The sequence below is a fragment of the Spinacia oleracea genome, chromosome 1 (assembly GCF_020520425.1).
Source record: "Spinacia oleracea cultivar Varoflay chromosome 1, BTI_SOV_V1, whole genome shotgun sequence".
Lineage (NCBI taxonomy): Eukaryota > Viridiplantae > Streptophyta > Magnoliopsida > Caryophyllales > Amaranthaceae > Spinacia > Spinacia oleracea.
Window position 1 is genome coordinate 3,180,298 of NC_079487.1, and position 24,498 is coordinate 3,204,795.

At 35.9% G+C, this 24,498-nt stretch overlaps 1 protein-coding gene across 1 annotated transcript; it reads left to right on the top strand.

Moving 5' to 3' along the window:
- The first annotated feature begins 16,762 nt into the window (after positions 1-16,762).
- Positions 16,763-17,320, top strand: LOC130462604 (uncharacterized). Its single transcript, XM_056831255.1, has one exon. The coding sequence runs from the start codon at positions 16,763-16,765 to the stop codon at positions 17,318-17,320; it is 558 nt and encodes a 185-aa protein (XP_056687233.1).
- Positions 17,321-24,498: the final 7,178 nt, after the last annotated feature.

Here is a 24,498-nt window from a genome sequence, read left to right on the forward strand (position 1 = left end):
GGAAGTTCATAGGTGAACTTGGTGTAGTCCCCTCCATTAAAGGACCAATAGCCCTGTATTGTGACAATAACGGAGCTATTGCACAGGCAAAGGAGCCTAGACACCACCAGAGAGTCAAGCATGTACTTCGTAGATTTCACCTTCTACGAGAGTTCGTTGAAAGAAAAGAAGTCGAGATAAGCAAAATTGGTACTGATGAAAACATATCAGATCCATTAACTAAACCTCTGCCGCAAGCGAAGCACAACTCGCACACTGCAGCTATGGGAATCAAGCATATTGGAGAATGGCTTTGATGTCTCTGTTTAATGTTTTAAAGTTTTAGAGTTTAAATCTTTGTAAAACATTATTGGTTAATCATTCACAATAAATGAAAAGAATTCATTTTTCCATTTAATTTGTGGTTTATTAAATGATGAGTCCCTTCAATTTGACAATATATTCAAGATAGACTGTCAGGACCAGTCCTGTGACTAAGAAATGTCTATCAAGTGAACTTGAATGTCAAAAGTTGAAAATGGTCCCTAGTCGGAGTTTTCTATAAAATTGGACGCATAGAAAACGTTAGACGATTAGAATGCAAGATGACTAGTAGTTCTGTTTCTTGAACTATGTGGACATGGCAATGTCATAATCATTTGCATAGATACTTACTTTGGGAAGACTAGTATCGGACAAGACCTATGAAACTTTACTGTAAGAGATGAAAATCTGTCATAAGTAAATTTCATTAAAATTATTAGACACTAAATCCTCAATACCTGAGTGATTTGAGATTACTTGTTTGATAACTGGTTGCTTTGACGTTGACCAAACGTCGCACCGTAAAAGGAGGCTATAAAGGCAACGCTCAGGTAATCACCTATCAAACGAAGTCTAATCTCAAGATCGCAAGATTGGGATTGTCCTCCCATAAATTGGGATGAGATGCTTAAAAGTTGTACAAGGCCACTCGGAGAGCTAGAAACTGTGAAATGCATGGCCGTGCTCGGATGAATCATAGGCTATGATTATCTGTTTATTTGATCAGTTGAAATCTGAAACCGAGAAACACCTTTGGACATAATAAGGATGACAACTCTTACCTTATGTTCAAGAGCAAGCATCGAGCGACAAAGGAATTAGGAAATGCACACTTGTCCCTAAGGACAAGTGGGAGACTGAAGGAAATAATGCCCTTGGTCCAAGTATGCATTCAATGTTAAGTCTAATAAATGCGGTTCAGTATTAATTAACAAGTTAATAATTCAGTGAGATCAAGTGAGCTGAATGCCTAGCTAGAGGCCGCTTCAGTTCAAGTGGAATTAATGATATTAATCCACAGCTTACTCTTGACTGAACCCGTAGGGTCACACAAATAGTACGTAAACGGATCAAGTATTTAATGGCATTAGATACTCCATCTATGGATATTCGGAATCGACGGATCTTGGTTTCAGTGGGAGCTGAGATCGTCACAGGCAAGAAATGAATACTCCGGAAACGATGATATTGCCGGAAACGAAAATATGGATCGTATCGGAAATATAAATATTATCCAAGTGGTAGATGTTGCCGGAAACGGAAACATGGTACGTATCGGAAAATATTATCGGAAATGGAAATATTGCCAGAATCGCAAATATTGCCGGAAACGGAAATATTGTCAGAATCGGAAATATTATCGGAATCGGAAAATAATTCCGGAAACGGAAATATTAAATATTTGTTCGAAACGGAAATTAATTCCGGAATCGGAAATGAATATTGTTCGTATCGGAAATGAATTTTCGGAATCGGGAATTTAATCGGAAGCGTATCGTACGAATTAGCATCGGACGAGGCCCGCTAGACGAAGGCCCAGCACGAAGCCAGGCCGTCGCTCAGCGAGCCAACGCGCACCAGCGCACGCCAAGCCTCGACCAGGCCCAGCGCAAGGCCAGGCCCAGCCAAGGCCTTGGGCGCGCGCGCGGAGCTTAGCGTGGGCCGAGCGCTGTGCGCCTAGCGTGGGCCGCAAGGCTTGCGCGGGTGTACGGTGCTCGTGCATTGCTTGTGCGGGAATCCTGAAGCAATCAGAATTCAAAGTGTGATTAAATCCTAAAACTATTAGATAATGATTATTTAATTAGAGTCCTAGTAAGGTTATAATTAAATAAATTAGTATCCTAATAGGATTCCAAAACCCTTTCCATAACTCTATAAATAAGTGCCTAGGGTCACATATTTTGATAGATTAATTCAAGTATTCAAAGTGAGTTTTTGAGAGAAAATTCAGACACATTTCTTGACCATAAGTGCCGAAAATCTTTAGTACCTTAAGGGCAATTCTAGTTGGTTAATCTTAAGGCGGATCCGGACGTGCTGTGGACTATCTACGGAGGGACGACACTTGGAGTCCTATAGACTTGTTCTTGTTCGGTTCGGGCGCAGCTAGGGAAGGCACGCAACAAAGAGTATGCATCTAAACTATGCTATATGATTATGTGTAAATAATATGTATTCCTGGCTAAATGGTTTTTCCGCATGATTTATGAATTGTCATATGTATCATAACCTAACACAAATTTCTTTTACAGAGAAGCTTGAATAATTCCTAGTTCATAACTAAAGTATCCTAATTCAAAACTAAAAACATGAAAAGCATAACTAAATAAAATAAACAAATTCACAGCAAAACAACCCACACAACAACAAAAATAATCAAAGAAGATCATCAAAATCAAAAACCTCAATCGCAACTAGAAACACAAAATTAAAAAAACATGTAAACTAAATTCAACCCATATATAACTAAAACACTAAAATTCTTAACTAAAACGAAATTAAATGAATCAGATGGTGTTCAGGACATGAAAATCAAAATCCTAAATCAAAATCTTAAATCAGAAACCTAAACATAAAAAAAAAATACCTAAATCAAAACCCCTAATATCTCAAGATGCCCAAACTAATTGATGAGATTTCCAAATTCCAAAATAAAACCAAATTAATTGAGATAGAAAGAGTTACCGGTAAAAAGAATGCAGAAGTCGGAATTCAGAGATTCACCGGATTGAGAAAATAGAGGATCGGGAGAGCGGAGCTCCTCTCACTGCTCGCCGTCGTGACTGCAAGATATTGAGAGATTATTCGGCGGCCAAAGAGGTAGAGCGCCATATCACCAAGGATCAGCGTGGCGGAGGTGATGAAGTACAGCGGTGGAGGTTGAGTAGAAGAGAGGAGAGCGAATCGCGAAATAATTTTCGCGGAAGGAGAGAGAGCTTGTTGGTTTCGCTGAAGAAGACGGTAATGAAAATGGAAGAGAGAGACAAAAATGTTTTATGTCTGCGCGTGAAATCACGCGCGCGTGGGCAAGTCAACCGTCTGACAGGCGCGTGGCTGTCAGGCGGTCTGACAGGAAAGCAACTGTTTATTACGAATTTGTTTTGTTAACGTGTGCCCGTGGGCACACGTTAGAAAAACTGTTATACGAAATATGGTAGATAATAATCATCAAAATATAGCTTATAGATTCTTCAAATTAAAATAATGATGGATAAATTTATTATTGTTCATTCGGTGTCTTATTTATTAAAACAAATAAAGTTACATAGATTCAATTGTTTTCATTCTCATTCACCACTTGTGAGTTGTGTCAAGCATAAATGTATACGGTCCACCCTTCATTTCGATAGTAATACTCACTTAATTAATACTTTCACAGTCGCCCTATCAACCTAATTACCAGATCACTTAACACAGTCGCTCTATCAACCTTATTACCATATAGTATTAATATTATGGATTAATGCTAGATGCACCATCATTTTCTCCATTAAACATTCTTTACTCTAACATTATTTCAATAATATTAATACTTTATTCGGTCCACCCTTCATTTTGATAGTAATACTCACTTAATTAATACTCTCACAATCGCCCTATCAACCTCATTACCAAATCACTTAACACATTCCTACACCATTTACTTTATTTAGTTAGAGATTGTTTTGAGGTGAGGCCCGCACACTCATACCTGCATACGTACAATTATTATCCCCTCCATCCACGACATGAACGATACCCACCCCTCTCAAGTGTATTAAAACCACCCTCAAACCCACCCCTGGTCTCAACTTCATTTTTTTTGTAAAAGAATCTTGAATTTTTAAACTCTATTTTAGATTCTTTGACAATTCATTCGTCTGATTAGAGTAATTGAGTAAATAAATAGTAAATTATAATATGTTTAGTATTAACTTCATTTTTAATATATCCACAATCAATTAGATTATGGAGTAGCAACACGGTATGATCCAATCTAAAATCGATTCTCGCCCCGTCATCCGCGACGAATACATTTTTCAAACCCATCACAGCCCACTTGCGGCGGATGATCAAATGGAGGGGGTCTCCCAAAAAAACTACCCACTAACAATTTGACATCCCTATATTCGATAAATTATCTACTTTTCTTTTCAACAAACTTTTAAATATATTGACATAAGTTTATTACGGAGTATTAAAATTGATTGTATTAGCTATAATAATATTAATAAAAATATTTAAAACCGACATACATAATTATGATTGGGTGAGTATTCTCAAATCCAATCTATTCAAACTCGCCCTATTACCAGGTGGGTACATGTTATCCTTATATCCGCCCACAAATAACAAATCTCTATTTGTTAGTCAACATTAGTCTATCATCTATGTTTATCTTTGTCGCTGCCCAATCTAAGTTTCTAACTCGCACCATCATCAAGTGTCATGCACCATTTACATATAAAATTATTTTTTCACGAAATTTTAAAGTGATATAGCAATCATTTACATTAACATATAAAAAATATTTTATTGTTGTAAATATATTAATAGTAAGGAAACTAATCATCTAGATCTTACGATTTCGGAAATAGTTGATTACGATATATTAGTAAAAATTTCAATCAACATGCCTTTAAAACTTCAATAATATGAGCGAATAAATTGTTTAGCCTAAAATATATGGAGGAGTTTTTTTAAGTAGAGGGGACCTTGTGTTAGCTGCACATAGAGTTTCTTGTTTACTACTTTTTTTTTTATATTTTTTTGGATAAATCACTTTTATTTAAAAAAATGATAGTATTATGTAAATATTTAGACAAATCCAACAAAATGTTGCAGAGTACATGACTACATTCATCATAAAGTATTAATAATTTGCATCAAAAAATAAAGTATTAATTAATAATCACCAAAAAAATAAAAACAAAAAAGTGGAAAGGTGTGTGTGTGAACATAATAGCTAGTGTAAAAATCAAAGAGTTGCATCTAAAAAAATATAGTTAAGTGACATCAACTATTAATATCTTAAATTATCAATTAGGAAAATTATTTAAAAAAGGTAGTATTATGTAAGTATTTAGACAAATCCAACAAAATGTTACGGAGTACATGACTATATAATGTATTAATAATTTGCATCAAAAAATAAAGTATTAATAATCACCAAAAAATAAAAACAAAAAAGTGGCCGGAAAGATGTGTGTGTGAATATAATAGCTAGTGTAAAAATCAAAGAGTTGCATCTAAAAAAATATAGTTAGTATACTATATAGACTACATCTTTGGACTCAAATATCTTGGAAGCAATTTACAGAATACTATATGTAATCTATATAATATACTAAAAGAGAGGAAATCGATGTGGTGATAAAAAATGTCACTACATGATTTGCCTCTCTTAAAATAATAATTAATATTTTTATTCAAAATTAGTTTGTCTTATTTAAGGAAAATATGCACGGCAAATATAATTGATTTCAATTATATATCTTCAAGTTTCCGTGAACAACAATTATCCTAAAATATTCATGTATTATGTCTAACAATATTCATATATTTACCCATAAAATTGTCATAAGAAAATACGTATAATTGAAAGACCAACTAAGCTATGTTCCATGTATGATACATTTCAAAATCTACTTCCAACCTGTAAAGTACAAGGAGCTTCACAAATACTAATTGCAAATCGAAGTTCAGTTATACATAAAATAATTTTCAAAAAAGATACAGATTTTCAAATCCTAGAGACAGTAACTCGCATGTAAAACCACTAAATCAAAATTCATTATAAATTAGAATCAACCAATAAGATCTCGAAACCAATTTTAAAAATTAAGTCCTGAAGTTCTAATATTTCATTAACTATCTCAAGCAAAACCTCAACAATTAACCACATATAATCGACGATTACTTAATTGATTACAATGTTGCATATATTTTTTCATTTATATATTACTAAAGAGAGGAAATCAATGTGTAGCACATAAAATGTCGCTCTCTGATTTACCTCTGTTATAAATATAAAAAATAAAATACTATGGTGATATGGAGGATTCTTTCCATTACCCCCCTATATATTGTCTCTTTTCAAACAAAATTAGAGCATGTTTGGTATATTATTTCTGAAGGATGGAAATAAAAACATTTAACTATTTCTATTACCTAATGTTTGGTATGAGAGCTATGATAACAGAATCCCTTTTTTAATGGTATCCACTACCACCATTTCTTACCTCTCAACTTTATGGTAACAAAATTGTTACCTCCTCCATCACTATTTGTTAAAGTGACTCTTTTTCCATGGTATATCAAACAACTTATCCATCAATCTATATTTATATATTTATATACTCTACTAAAATACATGGCACTCAGTCTGACGCTGAGAAGTGTCCCCGTGTATTTTTTTTATTCTAATAATTAATGTCTTAAGTGATTGCTAATTCAAAAAAATTGTCCTATCATATCGAATATCCATATCTTTTACTTACACTCACAATCCGGTTGAAAACCTCTTTGGGATGACAACTATATATGGATATGTATTAACAATCTTTTAATTGTAGTTAAAATCTTGATTATTAATCCCAAAAAGAATATTTATAATGATATTATATGACAGGTACGTACTATATTAACAAATTTTGCATATTTTGAAGACAAAAACTTAAAAAATAGGTGAATTAAAATAGACAATTACGTACTTAAAGATAGTTGAATCTTAAGCTTGCCGTGTAATAGTAAAATTTGTGAGAATATTAATTTGACAGTCAAATATTATAAATAAGTAATACCTACTTCATTATTTTAATATCATAGAATATTTTCATAAATATTTTGAGATATCTATCTATATATTATACTAAAAGAGAGAAAATCAAAAGGAGGGTAATAAATCCAAGGAAAAAGTGGATTTTCTTGGAAAAAGTGAATTTCTTCCTTGAATTTATCATTTGCCGTAAAATAGTACCAGAATCTTAATTATAGAAAATAAAATGATATTGTACCCTAATAAGTAATTAGGATATGCAATATAATATTTCTATCGAATATTTCTTGGCATATTAAAGAAACTAATATTGTATCATAATTACAATACTCCGCATGCAATATATTTTTTCTATCGACAATTTCTTTGCAAATTTGTAGACTTATAATATACTTGGCCAATGGGAATATTCCTTTTATTCAATAGTTCCTTAATCTAAACAATGTAAGAGATTTTTAGTTTCATTTTATATTTTAAGCCTCTCTGTCTTTGATCATTTGGTGGGTAATATATTTGCCTTTATTTTACATTGCAATTTAATGAAAAAAATTTCCCCGCAATTTCGGATAACGAAATCGATGTGGAGCTATGTCGCTCTCTGATTTTCCTCTCTTATACTTGATTCGATCTAAAATAAAATAATCCACTATCTCTTAGGATACCTATTTTCTATTAAATTAAAATATATAAGCTTACAATAATTTATCGCATAAAACTCCATAAAAAGACCATTGAAATGATTAAATTTGACGGAGAGAGTACATGTTATAATGTTTTGTTTACTACTCCTTTATTCTAATAAGACATTGGAGTAGTACAAGACTCTGTAATATAATTTTAAAATTCAAAACTCTATTACCAAAAAAAAAAAGAGGTTGAGTCCAGGGTTAGCTTTTAGGCGAGTGTGTTGTGGATACACGGGTAGTGATAGATCGGGGGATTAGTTATATCTTTTACCCTTTAAGAAAGAGATTGTGAGGGGTGAGTACATTTTCTATCGTGGGAGACAGGGATAGGGATGAGAATTTTAGACGAGTACGATTGTGGATACCTCGACCAACCTCAAAATCATGACTAGCTGAATAAAGTAAATAGTGGAGTAGGTGATAAGTGAACGGGTAATGATGTAAATATAAAAGGATTAAGTAGGTATGACTATCGAAGTGAATAGTGGATGAGAATAACACTATGATTGACACATGTGATGAATGGAGATATACATAATTTTATTTGTGTACCCTTAATTGTGTTTTTTTTAATAAATAAGACACGGAATGAGGGAATAACAAAGTTATCCCTCATTAATTTTAATTAGGAGAATATCTATAAGGTATATTTGTCCAAATTATAGTGTAATCATATCAGACAACCAAATTGTGAATATAGTTTTAAATTCAGATCTCTCTTAACAAACAATAATGTCGGGTCAAGCCGTCTAGGACTAGGTTTGACACATGTGATTAGTGGGGATGAAATAATTTTTTCTATGTATCTGTATTTGTTTTTTTTTCTTTTAATAAATAAGACACTAAATGGGGCAATAACAAATTTATCTATCATTAGTTTTAATTAGGAGAATATCTATAACCTATACGTGTCCAAAGTATAATGTAATCAGACAACCCAATTATACTCATAGAGTTTTAAAATTCAAAACCCTCTTATCAAAAAATGATGTCGGGTCCAGTCGTTTAGGGATTGGTTTGAGGCGGTGTGGATACACGGACGGGTGATGAATCGGAGTTAATTTTATTTTCTGCCCTCGAGGCGGGGAATAGGATGGGGATGAGTATCGTACCTAACGTGGTGGGGTATCGGATATGTGTTAAATGATTGGGTCATGATGTAGATGATAGAGGAGTATTAAGTAGGTATGCTTATGGAAGTAAAAAGCTGATGATAACAAATTCATGTTTGACATGGGATATGAAAGGAAGAACGTAAATTTATCTATGTACCCTTATTTTATTTTATTTTTAATTAGTTAAATAAATAAGACATGGAATGGGGCAGTAACAAATCTATTCATCATTATTCTTAATAAGAAGATTATTTATAAGCTCTATTTTTACGATAATTGTCTATAGCTATATATAGTTTTGATATGCAAATTTAATATTCATATCATAAATCGTGCATCGCACGAGTACTATACTAGTTACGTATCCTAAGATGCAATCTTTTGGACACAAATGTTTTGAAATTAAATTTTTATCGCCTGCTGTCATTTATATCACATACGAAGTATATAGATGGTAACACTTAGTATGTATATAAAATATTCTTTTAAGAGTAGTTAAAAAATTATAGTCCGTATGCAATAATGAATGAGTCTACAGTGAATGACGTGTACCGCTATATACTGAAACTACAATGTATTGCTATGAGCCTATGATATATTATATTTTTATGTAAATTAGATTATGTAAATGAAATAATTTATGTACATTTTAAATTTAGCATGTAGATATCTTGTATATCCTTAGCTAGTTTTTTGTTTTTATTGGTAATATTAGCTAGTTAGTTCCCATAACAACAACCTAAATTAATTTAGCTTAATTAGTAACATTATATATTTGTATATTACGGATCAAACTATTGACCTCATAACAACATCCTAAATTGTAGCTTACTCACGGATATTTACTTCATTAACCTCCCACTCTTATATCATGTCATGTACCGCCTGTATTATATTGATTGGGAAATCCTTAATGTTCTGTTTTTTTTTCCTTCTAATTATCTATTAAAACTTATAGTCGTACAAAGTAATTGACTATATTGGTCTTTAAATTTAAATGCTTGAGATCCATCGATAGCTATTGAAAGTCTTATTATAAGTGGTAAATAGCGGTAAATGTCATTTATTGTAGAAACATATTATACTTCAGTATTTTTATAACAAAAATAAACAATCTATAAATGGAATATTATTTTAATTCTTTTTCAAATATATTATATTTATATTAAAAGAGAGACGAATCAATGAGTGACATTTGTCATCACCACATTGATTTCCTCTCTTTTAGTATAATATATATATATAGATTTTAAATTTTAATAAAAAATTATTTTTCAAAATCAGTAATAACATATTAAATTAATCATTTACACTGTGTTTGAGAATCAATCTAATGTCAAAATGTGTGGGAAAGTAAAATTGTGGAAATCTAAAGAAAATAAAATCCACATAAATCAATGAGAATATCTAATTTCACTTGTTTGGATTGTAAACAAGGAAAACTATGGAAAATTGAGGATTATCCAGTTTTCACGTGAGAGAAGTAGGGTGAAAAAAGATTTTATTTTATGGGAAAAGAAAATTTACCTGGGAGAAAAAGGGTGAATTTTTTTTTTTTTTTTAAATAAATATTTTGCTTTGCTTAGATTTCCACTGTTTTCCCATCACTGATGAGGTAAAACTATGGAAAAGAATATTGGCAAAAGATAACTACACAATTTTCACAGATTTTCTTATATTTACTTTTCCTCACTTTTCCATTATAATAACTAGATTTTAGCCCGTGCGATGCACGTTTTCTATTAAATTGTTACGTTAAAATAAAATTCCTATATATATATCAACTGCTATATTTTATATATTAGATTAGATTGTTTTTTTTTTTGGATTGAATTTTATTTAGATTTATTTTTTAATTATTATAGTGTTTGATTTTGGATGAAATCGTATATAAAAATTAATAATAATTAATTAATAAAAATATCTACGTGGCATTCGACTTTTTAATTCAAATATAATTTTGAAGTCTTATTTTTCATTGGCCGAAACCATTAGATTTCCTACGTGGCGCTCTAATATTGGATTAATGTTTGATTTTGGATTGAATTTTATTTTAGATAGTGTTTGATTTTGGATGATATTTATTTTAGATTTATTTTTTAATTATTAGAGCGTTTGATTTTGGATGGAATTGTATTTATTAGTAATTAATTAATTAATTTAAATATATATGTGGCAACTAATTAATTATCTACATGGCACTTAATTTTTTTAATTCAAAAATAAATTAGAAATCTTATTTTTCATTGGCCGAAACCATTAGTAATCCTAGGTGGTGCTCTAATAGTTTAGCAAATATGCCTCCTTTATATATATATATATATATATATATATATATATATATATATATATATATATATATATATATATATATATATATATTTGATTAAACAAGATAAATTTTCTAGGGTTTATTTTCTTGGCCGTCGTCACCTTTTACCATTTTGTGCGCTCGCCGCTCTCCCATCCTCTCTCCCTCTCCATTTTCTAAGGTTTATTTTCTTGGCCGTCGTAGGCCTGAAATTAGACTATCTCAGACCCTTTCCCTTCATTTAATTCAGTTATTGTCTCCTAAATTCAATAAATTTTCACCATATGGGCAAAGTCCGTCCTTGTTTGTTAGTCCCTGTGAGGGGGTCGAAAAAGCACGAGGCTAATGCGTGACCTCGTCCCTCGTGGGCGTGACGTTTCTTTTTGTCAAATCAAGTGTAATTGGATTTCCTGTGAGTTTACACCCAATTGGCTAGTAATATAGGAGTCGCCATTCAGTTTTTAACGACAATGAGAAAAACTGACAAAACCCGGTTATCGTGACATAAAGGGAGTGCAATTATGTTTGACCACGACGGCCATAGGTTCCCTTGTGATCCCTGGTGTGGGGATCGCTCAACGTACACCCGCAGGGCAGAGATTGAGGGTTCGGGGGACTGTAACTACCGAGAGGAGTACTCGCTCTTCGATAACTCCAGAGGCAGGATATCCTTACCAGCTCAGCATAAATAATTGAAGGGACATGCGTTAACTATTAAACTAATCTGAATTGATTTTAGCAATATGCAACACATAATACTAGATCGATCGTGATTATCTTGTTTAGATTGATTTAAGGGACCTAGCCTGATAGTTCAATTGTCCAAGATATTATCTTTATTAGGCGTGATAGAACAATCAGATTTAATAGTTTAACAGTTTTATAAAAAGGTGAGGAAAGCGATTAAATCATGCGAAGGGACACATTACGACGCACCCTTGAGAGGTGCGTCATGGTTCTCAGAAAACTAACCACTTTGGCTTTGCTATTTCTCCTTTTATTTAACGAATCTCAAGTTTCCGGGCTTAATTCTTCAGCTACAAGGGGCAGGATACGTTCTGTTCGATTTTTGGATCGATTGCGACAGAACGCGGGATCAATTTCGCAGCTTGAGGCTTAGGCTTAGGCTTAGGGGTCGAAGTCAATACTCAGAATATGAATTTTGTCCCCCTTTTCACGTCAAATTTGGGGCTGTATTTATAGAAAAGAGTTCGTGGAAAGATAGAATTTTAGAGTACTAATCCAAGAAGAATTAGGAGAGAGCACGTACCAAGGTAATTTTAGCGCCCAGGGCTGGGCGCCGAAGATTTCAGTGCCCAGAGCCAGGCGTTGGAAATAGGGTCTGGGCCGTATTTCCTTGTCAGATTTGGACTCGTGGAATACGGAGTCTTTGAGACTTATCCGAGTCTTTTAGTGCGCATTAACTTTATGACGGAATGCGTATGGGCCCGTTACGAACTCTAGGCTCGTTAGGATTTTAATTAATACGTAACTCTTATTTTCGAATTATACTAGGAACAGAATTCCTCTTGCAAATTATATTTCTTTTAGGATTTATGTTGGAGTGCAACACCTAATTTTGACAGGTTTCTATCTTTTATGTCTTGCCACTTTTAGCAACTACCCGTTACGGCAGCTACTATTTTTAGCAGGTTTCTATAAATAGCAGTTTTAGTTGAAATGAAAAGGGTGATTGAGGTTCGTTATTTTATAGGAGATGCGTTGCCAAGTGGAGATTTATGTTCTCATCATCGAACCTTCCCTTTCGGGAATGGGGACAAAAGTAGGTGTCTACAGTTAGCCCCCACTTTGATTGAGTCTCGGGATGAGACAATGGTCAAAGTACTGGACGGAGTGCGTCACACAAGCCATAGTGTATGTGACTTGTTTTGCGAGGATCTCACGAGCCCCCGAGTGATAACATTTGACTTAAGGGTCATCACTTGAAGTGTCGATATATCCCTCACGTGTCATTAGGATTTGTCAACGGATAGTATAGAAACTCCCTCACTTTGTCATTGGAAGTATCTAAGGATATGTAGAAACTCCCTCACTTTGTCATTGGAAGTAGCTACAGATGTTTTCGAAATCAAAGCTATAAAGTGTAACTGGGCCTGGCCAAGCCCAATCACGAGGTAAAATGTTTTTACAGATTCTCATTTTCAGGGTTAGCTAAACGAGAAAACCCCCTTGTTTTTATGGGACGTAAAACGAAGGAAAATCCGGCACATCGTTCTTTTTTGGAAAAACGGAAAACCAATCCTTTAATTTTTGGAAAAAGGGAAAACCGATTCTTTAATTTTTGGAAAAAGGAAAAAACCGAAAAATGTTATCGCTACGACGACTAAGGACCTGCGCGGTTAGTGGCGCAGACCCCGCCGGCTAAAGATGGCGAGCCTGTCCGCTGAGGGTGGACACCCCATCCGATAGAAGTTGACGAATCTATTTTGAAATTTGTTTGTATTTTTTTGAAAATAAGGACCTACGCGGTTTGTGACGTAGACCCCGCCGGCTGAAGATGGCGAGGCTGTCCGCTAAGGGTGGACACCCCGTCCTATAGAAGTGGACAAATCTGTTTTTATGTTTTGAAAATAAGGACCTACGCGGTTTGTGACGTAGACCCCGCCGGCTGAAGATGGCGAGCCTGTTTTTTGTTTTTGAAGATTTTTTCGAAAACTGAGGACCTGCGCGGCTAGTGTCGCAGACCCCGCCCGCTGAAGGTGGGCGAGCCCTGTCCGCTGAGGGTGGACGTCCCTGAATTCGTTTTTTCAATTTGGAACTCGCGTGGTTCGTGACGCGATCTTGCCCGCTGAAGATGGGCAAGTTCCTATTTCTTTTGTTCATCGTGATTTCTTTTAAGAACTTCTTTTCTTATTCATTCTCGCAGGAGCGAATTCTTTCGAGGGATGCTCGGATTTAGTTGCAACCTGAATGTGGGTTGACAACGGGCTTAGACGGACCCTTGTCTTGTGGTCATCTTCTTTTGTGGTTTTGAGCTAGTCTTTACGGCTCGATTTTGCCACCACTTGGTCTTTGATCAGAGGACCATGTACAAGTATCAACGACGACCTTTATTCTGAGGTCGAATACGTTTTTCTTTGAGATTATCCAAACACGGGACTGTGTATAGCGTAGTCCGGGGATATGATTTTAACTTCGCATACTCTCCGCTGAAGTTTATGTCTTCTTTCGAGCCACCAAGCACTCGTGCTTGATCGTCATTTCTTGCCAAGAGAGGTACGTATTTTATAACGCCCTTTAATCATGTTTGGGATCGTGCTCGTATGTGCGAGCGACCTTTATAGTGGTATGCTATTTTGACGAAGTCGTGGAGTGCGACTTCATTTTCCGGGCGACAAGATTTATAATATCAGGTTAAGCTTGGCCCGGATTAATCTTTTGACAAACAAACATTTTTTTATTTGAGAAACCAACGAATTAATAATATTTTTTGGTGTTTCGAAGAACGACCTTTATATTTATTTTGCTTATATTTGTTTTGAAAAAATGTACACGTATATTCCTTGAGACGAGTCTAAGTTTCGACAAGTTTTAACATTCATTTTCACTATTTGGGTGCTAAAGGTGCTTTTGGGCTTGATCTTGATTTCAATAGGGCCTCGTGTCTACCAACACGGTTTTAAGTCCTTTCCTGTTCCGCGTTTTGCGAGATCCGGGCCTTGGGCTGCATTTTCGGCGCCCAAGGCTAGGCGTTAATCATTTAGGCGCCCAGCCGTGGGCGCTGAAAGTTTTATCCTGGCAATTTTTGGTTTTCGGATTTCTTAACGCGTTTCCGAATGGGATCAGGATGTCACTTGATGTCTTCAGGTATATATAGGGGTTAGATACGTCCTTCTTTTCCATCACTCTCAATCTTCTTCTCTCTTGTAATTGCTTAGCTTTAATCCTTCCTTGCTTTTGTCATGTCGATTCCTCCCTTCTCCCTCCAACGAGCTGTTAGGCGTTGGCTAAGAGCCCTTACTCCTACAGAAAAGGCTTTGTTGAAAGAATACCACTTAGAGGCACTTTTAGGCTTACAACAAATTAATATTGATTATAACTTTCTGTACTCAGCCCTGAGCTTTTCGGATTCCGATCACCATGTTTTTGTCTTTCGGGGCAATGAAATATGTCCTTTGCCAGATGAATTTGCTGCGATCCTTGGTTATCCTACTAATGCTACTCATGTACCGCCTCTATTATATTGATTAGGAAATCCTTAATGTTCTGTTTTTTTTCCTTCTAATTATCTATTAAAACTTATAGTCGTACAAAGTAATTGACTATATTGGTCTTCAAATTTAAATGCTTGAGATCCATCGATAGCTATTGAAAGTCTTATTATCAGTGGTAAATAGCGGTAAATGTCATTTATTGTAGAAACATATTATACTTCAGTATTTTTATAACAAAAATAAACAATCTATAAATGGAATATTATTTTAATTCTTTTACAAATATATTATATTTATATTAAAAGAGAGACGAATCAATGAGTGACATTTGTCATCACCACATTGATTTCCTCTCTTTTAGTATAATATATATAGATTTTAAATTTTAATAAAAATTAATTTTCAAAATCAGTAATAACATATTAAATTAATCATTTACACTGTGTTTGAGAATCAATCTAATGTCAAAATGTGTGGGAAAGTAAAATTGTGGAAATCTAAAGAAAACAAAATCCACATAAATCAATGAGAATCTCTAATTTCACTTGTTTGGATTGTAAATAAGGAAAACTATGGAAAATTGAGGATTATTCAGTTTTCACGTGAGAGAAGTAGGGTGAAAAAAGATTTTATTTTATGGGAAAAGAAAATATACCTGGGAGAAATAGGGTGAATTTTTTTTTTAAATAAATATTTTGCTTTGCTTAAATTTCCGCTGTTTTCCCATCACTGATGAGGTAAAACTATGGAAAAGAATGTTGGCAAAAGATAACTACACAATTTTCACAGATTTTCTTATATTTACTTTTCCTCACTTTTCCATTATAATAACTAGATTTTAGCCCGTGCGATGCACGTTTTCTATTAAATTGTTACGTTAAAATAAAATTCATATATATATATATATCAACTGCTATATTTTATATATTAGATTAGATTGTTTTATTTTTTTTGGATTGAATTTTATTTAGATTTATTTTTTAATTATTATAGTGTTTGATTTTGGATGAAATTGTATATAAAAATTATTAACAATTAATTAATAAAAATATCTACGTGGCATTCGACTTTTTAATTCAAATATAATTTTGAAGTCTTATTTTTCATTGGCCGAAACCATTAGATTTCCTACGTGGCGCTCTAATATTGGATTAATGTTTGATTTTGGATTGAATTTTATTTTAGATAGTGTTTGATTTTGGATGAAATTTATTTTAGATTTATTTTTTAATTATTAGAGCGTTTGATTTTGGATGGAATTGTATTTATTAGTAATTAATTAATTAATTTATTATTAATTTTTATTAATTAATTAATTAATTAATTTGGATTTGTTCACCTTGGCTCTGCCAGGTTCTGCTTCTTGGGTTCTTAAGAAGATTTGGGGGTGTAGAGATTTGCTGGATAGGGATCCTATGTGCAAGCAACTGTTTTTTGCTACTGGTGGTTACTCTATCAAGAAGATGTACCTATGTTTGTTGGGTCAGTTTCCTAAAGTTCAGTGGAGGAGAGTGGTTTGTAATAACTTTGCTAGCCCTAAAAGTCTTTTCATTTTGTGGCTTGCTGTTCATGGGAGGCTTTCTACCAAAGACAGACTCATGCAGTGGGGCATAGCTACTGATGGTGTTTGCAGTTTATGTGGTGTTGATCCAGAATCAGTGCAGCACTTGTTCTTTCAGTGTTCTTATGCTAGACAAGTCTGGCAGAAATTCCTACAGATTCTGAATATCAATAGGAGCAGCCAAGCTTTTGATCAGGAGCTCCAATTTGCTATGAGAATGAGTAAAAAATGTACTGCTGTGAGCAAACTTCTCCTTGCTGGTTTTGCTGAAGCAGTTTATTGCCTGTGGATTCAAAGGAATCAAAGAGTCTTTGCTGGTCATGTTCAATCAGCTGAGCAAATTGTTAAAGAAATTGTGTTTAAGGTTGCTTGCAGATGTAGAGATTCAGACATTGCTTTGTTGCTGTATTAGGCCTGTTGCTGTCAGGTTCTAGTTTAGGTGGTTTTGTTTTGTTCCTGCTGGGGAACTAGTGCTCCAGTTGTTCTGGTGCTTGTAATCTTTGAGCTGTTGCTCTTTCCTTTTGGTTTATAAAATTTTTATTTGCCAAAAAAAAAAAAAAATAATTAATTTAAATATATATGTGGCAACTAATTAATTATCTACATGGCACTTAATTTTTTTAATTTAAAAATAAATTAGAAATCTTATTTTTCATTGGCCGAAACCATTAGTAATCCTAGGTGGTGCTCTAATAGTTCAGCAAATATGCCTCCTTTATATATATATATATATATATATATATATATATATATATATATATATATATATATATATATATATATATATATATATATATATATATATATATATATATATATATATATATATTAGATTAAACAAGATAAATTTTCTAGGGTTTATTTTCTTGGCCGTCGTAGGCCTGAAATTAGACTATTTCAGACCCTTTCCCTTCATTTAATTCAGTTATTGTCTCCTAAATTCAATAAATTTTCACCATATGGGCAAAGTCCGTCCTTGTTTGTTAGTCCCCGTGAGGGGGTCGAAAAAGCACGAGGCTAATGCGTGACCTCGTCCCTCGTGGGCGTGACGTTTCTTTTTGTCAAATCAAGTGTAATTGGATTTCCTGTGAGTTTACACCCAATTGACTAGTAATATAGGAGTCGCCATTTAGTTTTTAACGACAATGAGAAAAACTGAAAAAACCCGGTTATCGTGACATAAAGGGAGTGCAATTATGTTTGACCACGACGGCCATAGGTTCCCTTGTGATCCCTGGTGTGGGGATCGCTCAACGTACACACACAGGGCAGAGATTGAGGGTTCGGGGGACTGTAACTACCGAGAGGAGTACTCGCTCTTCGATAACTCTAGAGGCAGGATATCCTTACTAGCTCAGCATAAATAATTGAAGGGACATGCGTTAACTATTAAACTAATCTGAATTGATTTTAGCAATATGCAACACATAATACTAGATCGATCGTGATTATCTTGTTTAGATTGATTTAAGGGACCTAGAATGATAGTTCAATTGTCCAAGATATTATCTTTATTAGGCGTGATAGAACAATCAGATTTAATAGTTTAACAGTTTTATAAAAAGGTGAGGAAAGAGATTAAATCATGCGAAGGGACACATTACGACGCACCCTTGAGAGGTGCGTCGTGGTTCTCAGAAAACTAACCACTTTGGCTTTGCTATTTCTCCTTTTATTTAACGAATCTCAAGTTTTCGGGCTTAATTCTTCAGCTACAAGGGGCAGGATACGTTCTGTTCGATTTTTGGATCGATTGCGACAGAACGCGGGATCAATTTCGCAGCGTGAGGCTTAGGCTTAGGGGTCGGAGTCAATACTCAGAATATGAATTGTGTCCCCCTTTTCACGTCGAATTTGGGGCTGTATTTATAGAAAAGAGTTCGTGGAAAGATAGAATTTTAGAGTACTAATCCAAGAAGAATTAGGAGAGAACACGTACCCAGGTAATTTCAGCGCCCAGGGCTGGGCGCCGAAGATTTCAGTGCCCAGAGCCAGGCGTTGAAAATAGGGTCTGGGCCGTATTTCCTTGTCAGATTTGGACTCGTGGAATACGGAGTCTTTGAGACTTATCCGAGTCTTTTAGTGCGCATTAACTTTATGACGGAATGCGTATGGGCCCGTTACGAACTCTAGGCTCGTTAGGATTTTAATTAATACGTAACTCTTATTTTCGAATTATACTAGGAACAGGATTCCTCTTGCAAATTATATCTCTTTTAGGATTTATGTTGGAGTTCAACACCTAATTATGACAGGTTTCTATCTTTTATGTCTTGCCACTTTTAGCAACTACCCGTTACGGCAGTTACTATTTTTAGCAGGTTTCTTTAAATAGCAGTTTTGGTTGAAATGAAAAGGGTGATTGAGGTTCGTTATTTTATAGGAGATGCGTTGCCAAGTGGAGATTTATGTTCTCATCATCGAACCTTCCCTTTCGGGAATGGGGACAAAAGTAGGTGTCTACAGTTAGCCCCCACTTTGACTGAGTCTCGGGATGAGACAATGGTCAAAGTACTGGACGGAGTGCGTCACACAAGCCATAGTGTATGTGACTTGTTTTGCGAGGGTCTCACGAGCCCCCGAGTGATAACATTTGACTTAAGGGTCATCACTTGAAGTGTCGACATATCCCTCACGTGTCATTAGGATTTGTCAACGGATAGTATAGAAACTCCCTCACTTTGTCATTGGAAGTATCTAAGGATATGTAGAAACTCCCTCACTTTGTCATTGGAAGTAGCTACAGATGTTTTCGAAATCAAAGCTATAAAGTGTAACTGGGCCTGGCCAAGCCCAATCACGAGGTAAAATGTTTTTAAAGATTCTCATTTTCAGGGTTAGCTAAACGAGAAAACCCCCTTGTTTTTATGGGACGTAAAACGAAGGAAAATCCGGCACATCGTTCTTTTTTGGAAAAACGGAAAACCAATCCTTTAATTTTTGGAAAAAGGGAAAACCGATTCTTTAATTTTTGGAAAAAGGAAAAAACCGAAAAATGTTATCGCTACGGCGACTAAGGACCTGCGCGGTTAGTGGCGCAGACCCCGCCGGCTAAAGATGGCGAGCCTGTCCGCTGAGGGTGGACACCCCATCCGATAGAAGTTGACGAATCTATTTTGAAATTTGTTTGTATTTTTTTTGAAAATAAGGACCTACGCGGTTTATGACGTAGACCCCGCCGGCTGAAGATGGCGAGGCTGTCCGCTAAGGGTGGACACCCCGTCCTATAGAAGTGGACAAATCTGTTTTTATGTTTTGAAAATAAGGACCTACGCGGTTTGTGACGTAGACCCCGCCGGCTGAAGATGGCGAGCCTGTTTTTTGTTTTTGAAGATTTTTTCGAAAACTGAGGACCTGCGCGGCTAGTGTCGCAGACCCCGCCCGCTGAAGGTGGGCGAGCCCTGTCCGCTGAGGGTGGACGTCCCTGAATTCGTTTTTTCAATTTGGAACTCGCGTGGTTCATGACGCGATCTTGCCCGCTGAAGATGGGCAAGTTCCTATTTCTTTTGTTCATCGTGATTTCTTTTAAGAACTTCTTTTCTTATTCATTCTCGCAGGAGCGAATTCTTTCGAGGGATGCTCGGATTTAGTTGCAACCTGGATGTGGGTTGACAACGGGCTTAGACGGACCCTTGTCTTGTGGTCATCTTCTTTTGTGGTTTTGAGCTAGTCTTTACGGCTCGATTTTGCCACCACTTGGTCTTTGATCAGAGGACCATGTACAAGTATCAACGACGACCTTTATTCTGAGGTCGAATACGTTTTTCTTTGAGATTATCCAAACACGGGACTGTGTATAGCGTAGTCCGGGGATATGATTTTAACTTCGCATACTCTCCGCTGAAGTTTATGTCTTCTTTCGAGCCACCAAGCACTCGTGCTTGATCGTCATTTCTTGCCAAGAGAGGTACGTATTTTATAACGCCCTTTAATCATGTTTGGGATCGTGCTCGTATGTGCGAGCGACCTTTATAGTGGTATGCTATTTTGACGAAGTCGTGGAGTACGACTTCATTTTCCGGGCGACATGATTTATAATATCAGGTTAAGCTTGGCCCGGATTAATCTTTTGACAAACAAACATTTTTTTATTTGAGAAACCAACGAATTAATAATATTTTTTGGTGTTTCGAAGAACGACCTTTATATTTATTTTGCTTATATTTGTTTTGAAAAAATGTACACGTATATTCCTTGAGACGAGTCTAAGTTTCGACAAGTTTTAACATTCATTTTCACTATTTGGGTGCTAAAGGTGCTTTTGGGCTTGATCTTGATTTCAATAGGGCCTCGTGTCTACCAACACGGTTTTATGTCCTTTCCTGATCCGCGTTTTGCGAGATCCGGGCCTTGGGCTGCATTTTCGGCGCCCAAGGCTAGGCGTTAATCATTTAGGCGCCCAGCCGTGGGCGCTGAAAGTTTTATCCTGGCAATTTTTGGTTTTCGGATTTCTTAACGCGTTTCCGAATGGGATCAGGATGTCACTTGATGTCTTCAGGTATATATAGGGGTTAGATACGTCCTTCTTTTCCACCACTCTCAATCTTCTTCTCTCTTGTAATTGCTTAGCTTTAATCCTTCCTTGCTTTTGTCATGTCGATTCCTCCCTTCTCCCTCCAACGAGCTGTTAGGCGTTGGCTAAGAGCCCTTACTCCTACAGAAAAGGCTTTGTTGAAAGAATACCACTTAGAGGCACTTTTAGGCTTACAACAAATTAATATTGATTATAACTTTCTGTACGCAGCCCTGAGCTTTTCGGATTCCGATCACCATGTTTTTGTCTTTCGGGGCAATGAAATATGTCCTTTGCCAGATGAATTTGCTGCGATCCTTGGTTATCCTACTAATGCTACTCATGCCACCCCTGGCACCATTGAAGAGGGTAAAACAACCATTAGGGGTTTCCTAGGACTAGATGCCAACATGCTCGCTGAGATTGTTGTGGGTGATGAGGTTAATTTGGCAAAGCTTGTAAAACATCACTTTAGACCTAGTAAAAATATGACCGAATAGAAATTGAACATTCGGGCCCTTGTATTTTTCTTGTTGAATCATTATTTGCTGTCGAATAACAATGGCGAGTTCGGTGACATAAGGTTGATCCCCTTGATTAGCCAGATGGAAAGTTGCTATTCTATTATGCCGTTGGTTGTTGCTATTCTATTATGCCGAGACTTTGTTGAGTGCGGATGAGTTGAAGAAGAATGCCAAATCTGAATATTTTAAGGGGAGCCCCCTATTGCTGCAGGTAATTGATCTTTCTTTTGCGCACACATATATTTTTATATTTTTTCGTTCGTCCTGCCTGGAGCTGATTTTCAGCACCCAGGGCTGGGCGTTAGAATTTTTGGCGCCTGGTCCTGGGCGTTGAAACTGCGCACCAGGTTTCGTTTGTTTATTTATTATTTTTTGATCTGATCGTACCTGTTCCTTTTGCACATTTGGCTCATGGAACGACTTAGGCTTTTAGAACCTCCTGCCGATCCTAAACATTATCGTCTTATAGCCTTGGGTAATCGAAAGTATTTGCACCGAGGCCAGGCAAGGCCGAGTGGGCTTCCTTTTTTACTCGTGGTATCTGTTCTATTAAGTGGGTGGTACCGTGGTGGGGTTTGACTACTATGACGGGGGGTTCTGATGTGTCAGTTTATGTATCTTTGCTGGGGCTATCTCGGACCATTTATATCTTTCCTTACCGAGTCACGCGTCAATACGGCTTAAGGCAGACTATCCCATTTTCTGATACAGTACCACCTAAAGTAGCGGCCTTTTCACAAGCACGGGTTCAAGCATGGGCTAAGTATTATGATGGTCTCCCGCGTTGGGCTGTGGCTACAAATGGCTTTGTGGGTCTTTCCGAAAACTACAAGTTGTGGATGAGTTCCGATGATAAAGCTGTGAGGACCGAGGCTCGAAATGGTGAGCCGGCTGAGCTTTTGATACCTCGTATTCGGGTTAGGTATGAGGGCCGTGATTCTGCCAATCCTCGCACCATAGTATTAAGACTGTGAAAGCTCGTCCTGATCGAAAGCGAAAGGAAGTTCCTCCCCGTTCCAGTTCTAGGCCTAAGAAGATGCCTAACATGAAGGGGCATGCCGTTGCTAAAAGAAATGCAAGCTCTCGCGGAGATCGTCGCCGGAACAATGTATGGGTTAGGAAAGCTCAACCGCTAGTAGAACCAGTGACTAATCCAGTTGATGTTGATAATCCTTCCCCCACCATTGTTTGTGCCCTTGGGGCTGAGCGGGCTATAACTGTTCAAACTGAGAATGTTTCTGAAGCCTTGGCATCTTTGGAAGTTAGTGTCCATGAGTCGGTTCTTATGGAGGTTGATGTAGGAGCAGCGCAGGAACCTGTGGGGGTGGACCCCGCGAACATTGCCCTCTACAAGACTTTATTTGATGATCCGGAAGAAATAGAGTAGTGTAGTTCTTGCTAGGGTGTAGGTGCCCTTTATTTATTTCAGTTGTGTTTGTTTTTCATTCCTTAGCACTTTTGTTTTCCTTCTTATCATTTTTTAATAAAAGCGTATTTTATTTTTACTTTCATTTTTTGCTTCTCCACTTTTTTCGTTTTTTATATATTTGCTCATGTCTAACACTTTTGCACAACGTATATATATTTTTTACTTGTTTGGACCGAATCCATAAATAGGATTGCCTACGTATCTTTGTTAAATAATCTTAACTTTGAATCAGGTCGCGCGTAGTTCTAGCTAGAATAAATTCTAGGATGCCGAATTTAATAGATATGCTCTGAGGTGGAAACATATTATTTGATCGGTGAAATGAGTGAAGTTTTATCATTATTTTAATCTGCTGTTTTTTTTGCGGTAAGCCGTGTATCTGCACATAAAAATGAAATTCCATGCGTTTTTTTGTTTTTTTTTGTACGGCTATTTTTTGGTACGTATATCTGAATACGTGCTGTACCCCCCAAGTGTTCGTTATTTTTCTGTTATGTGCGGATAAAATGACGAGCACTTCTGGGCAAAATTTGGCAGGCAGAGAGTTTCAACGCTCAGGCTGGGGCGTCAAAGTTTTCGGCGCCCAGCCCTGGGCGTTGAAAATGATTTCTGGGTGGTCTTTTTTTCGACGCTTTGCTTCACATGTTCTTGCATTTATTTTTTTTCTCTTTTTTTTGTTTTACTTTTTTACTCGTATTGAAATCAATTTTGACGTTATTTCGGAGGCTTTTTGACTGTTAGCGTGAGACGCATTTTTGTCCGGATTAATTTTTTCTATTCGTGACTCGAAATGGTTTTGAGAATGGGGTTAGTGTGCGGAAGATATGAAGATCTTTGTGCAGGCTTTTTGAGTGGGCCGAGGTGCGCGTTGACGTGGGGTGCGGTGTTTATTTTTTTATGAATTTTTTTGAGCAACATTTGCATTGTTTGGATTTGATTTCCTTTTGATTTCTTTGGGTTGCATGGGTTAGACCCTTATGTTTTGGCAATGTGATAGTGTGGTTCATTTTGGATATTTTTTTTTTTTTTTTTTTTGAATTTCAATGTCACGATTCAAGACCGAGTGGGCCTTGTTTATTGGGCCTAGAGTGGGCCGCTTCTTTGTTTTTGTATTTGCAAGTACG

Excerpts from the sequence above, each read along its gene's own strand:
- LOC130462604 (XM_056831255.1), top strand. The coding sequence starts at position 16,763 with ATGTGCAAGCAACTGTTTTTTGCTACTGGTGGTTACTCTATCAAGAAG.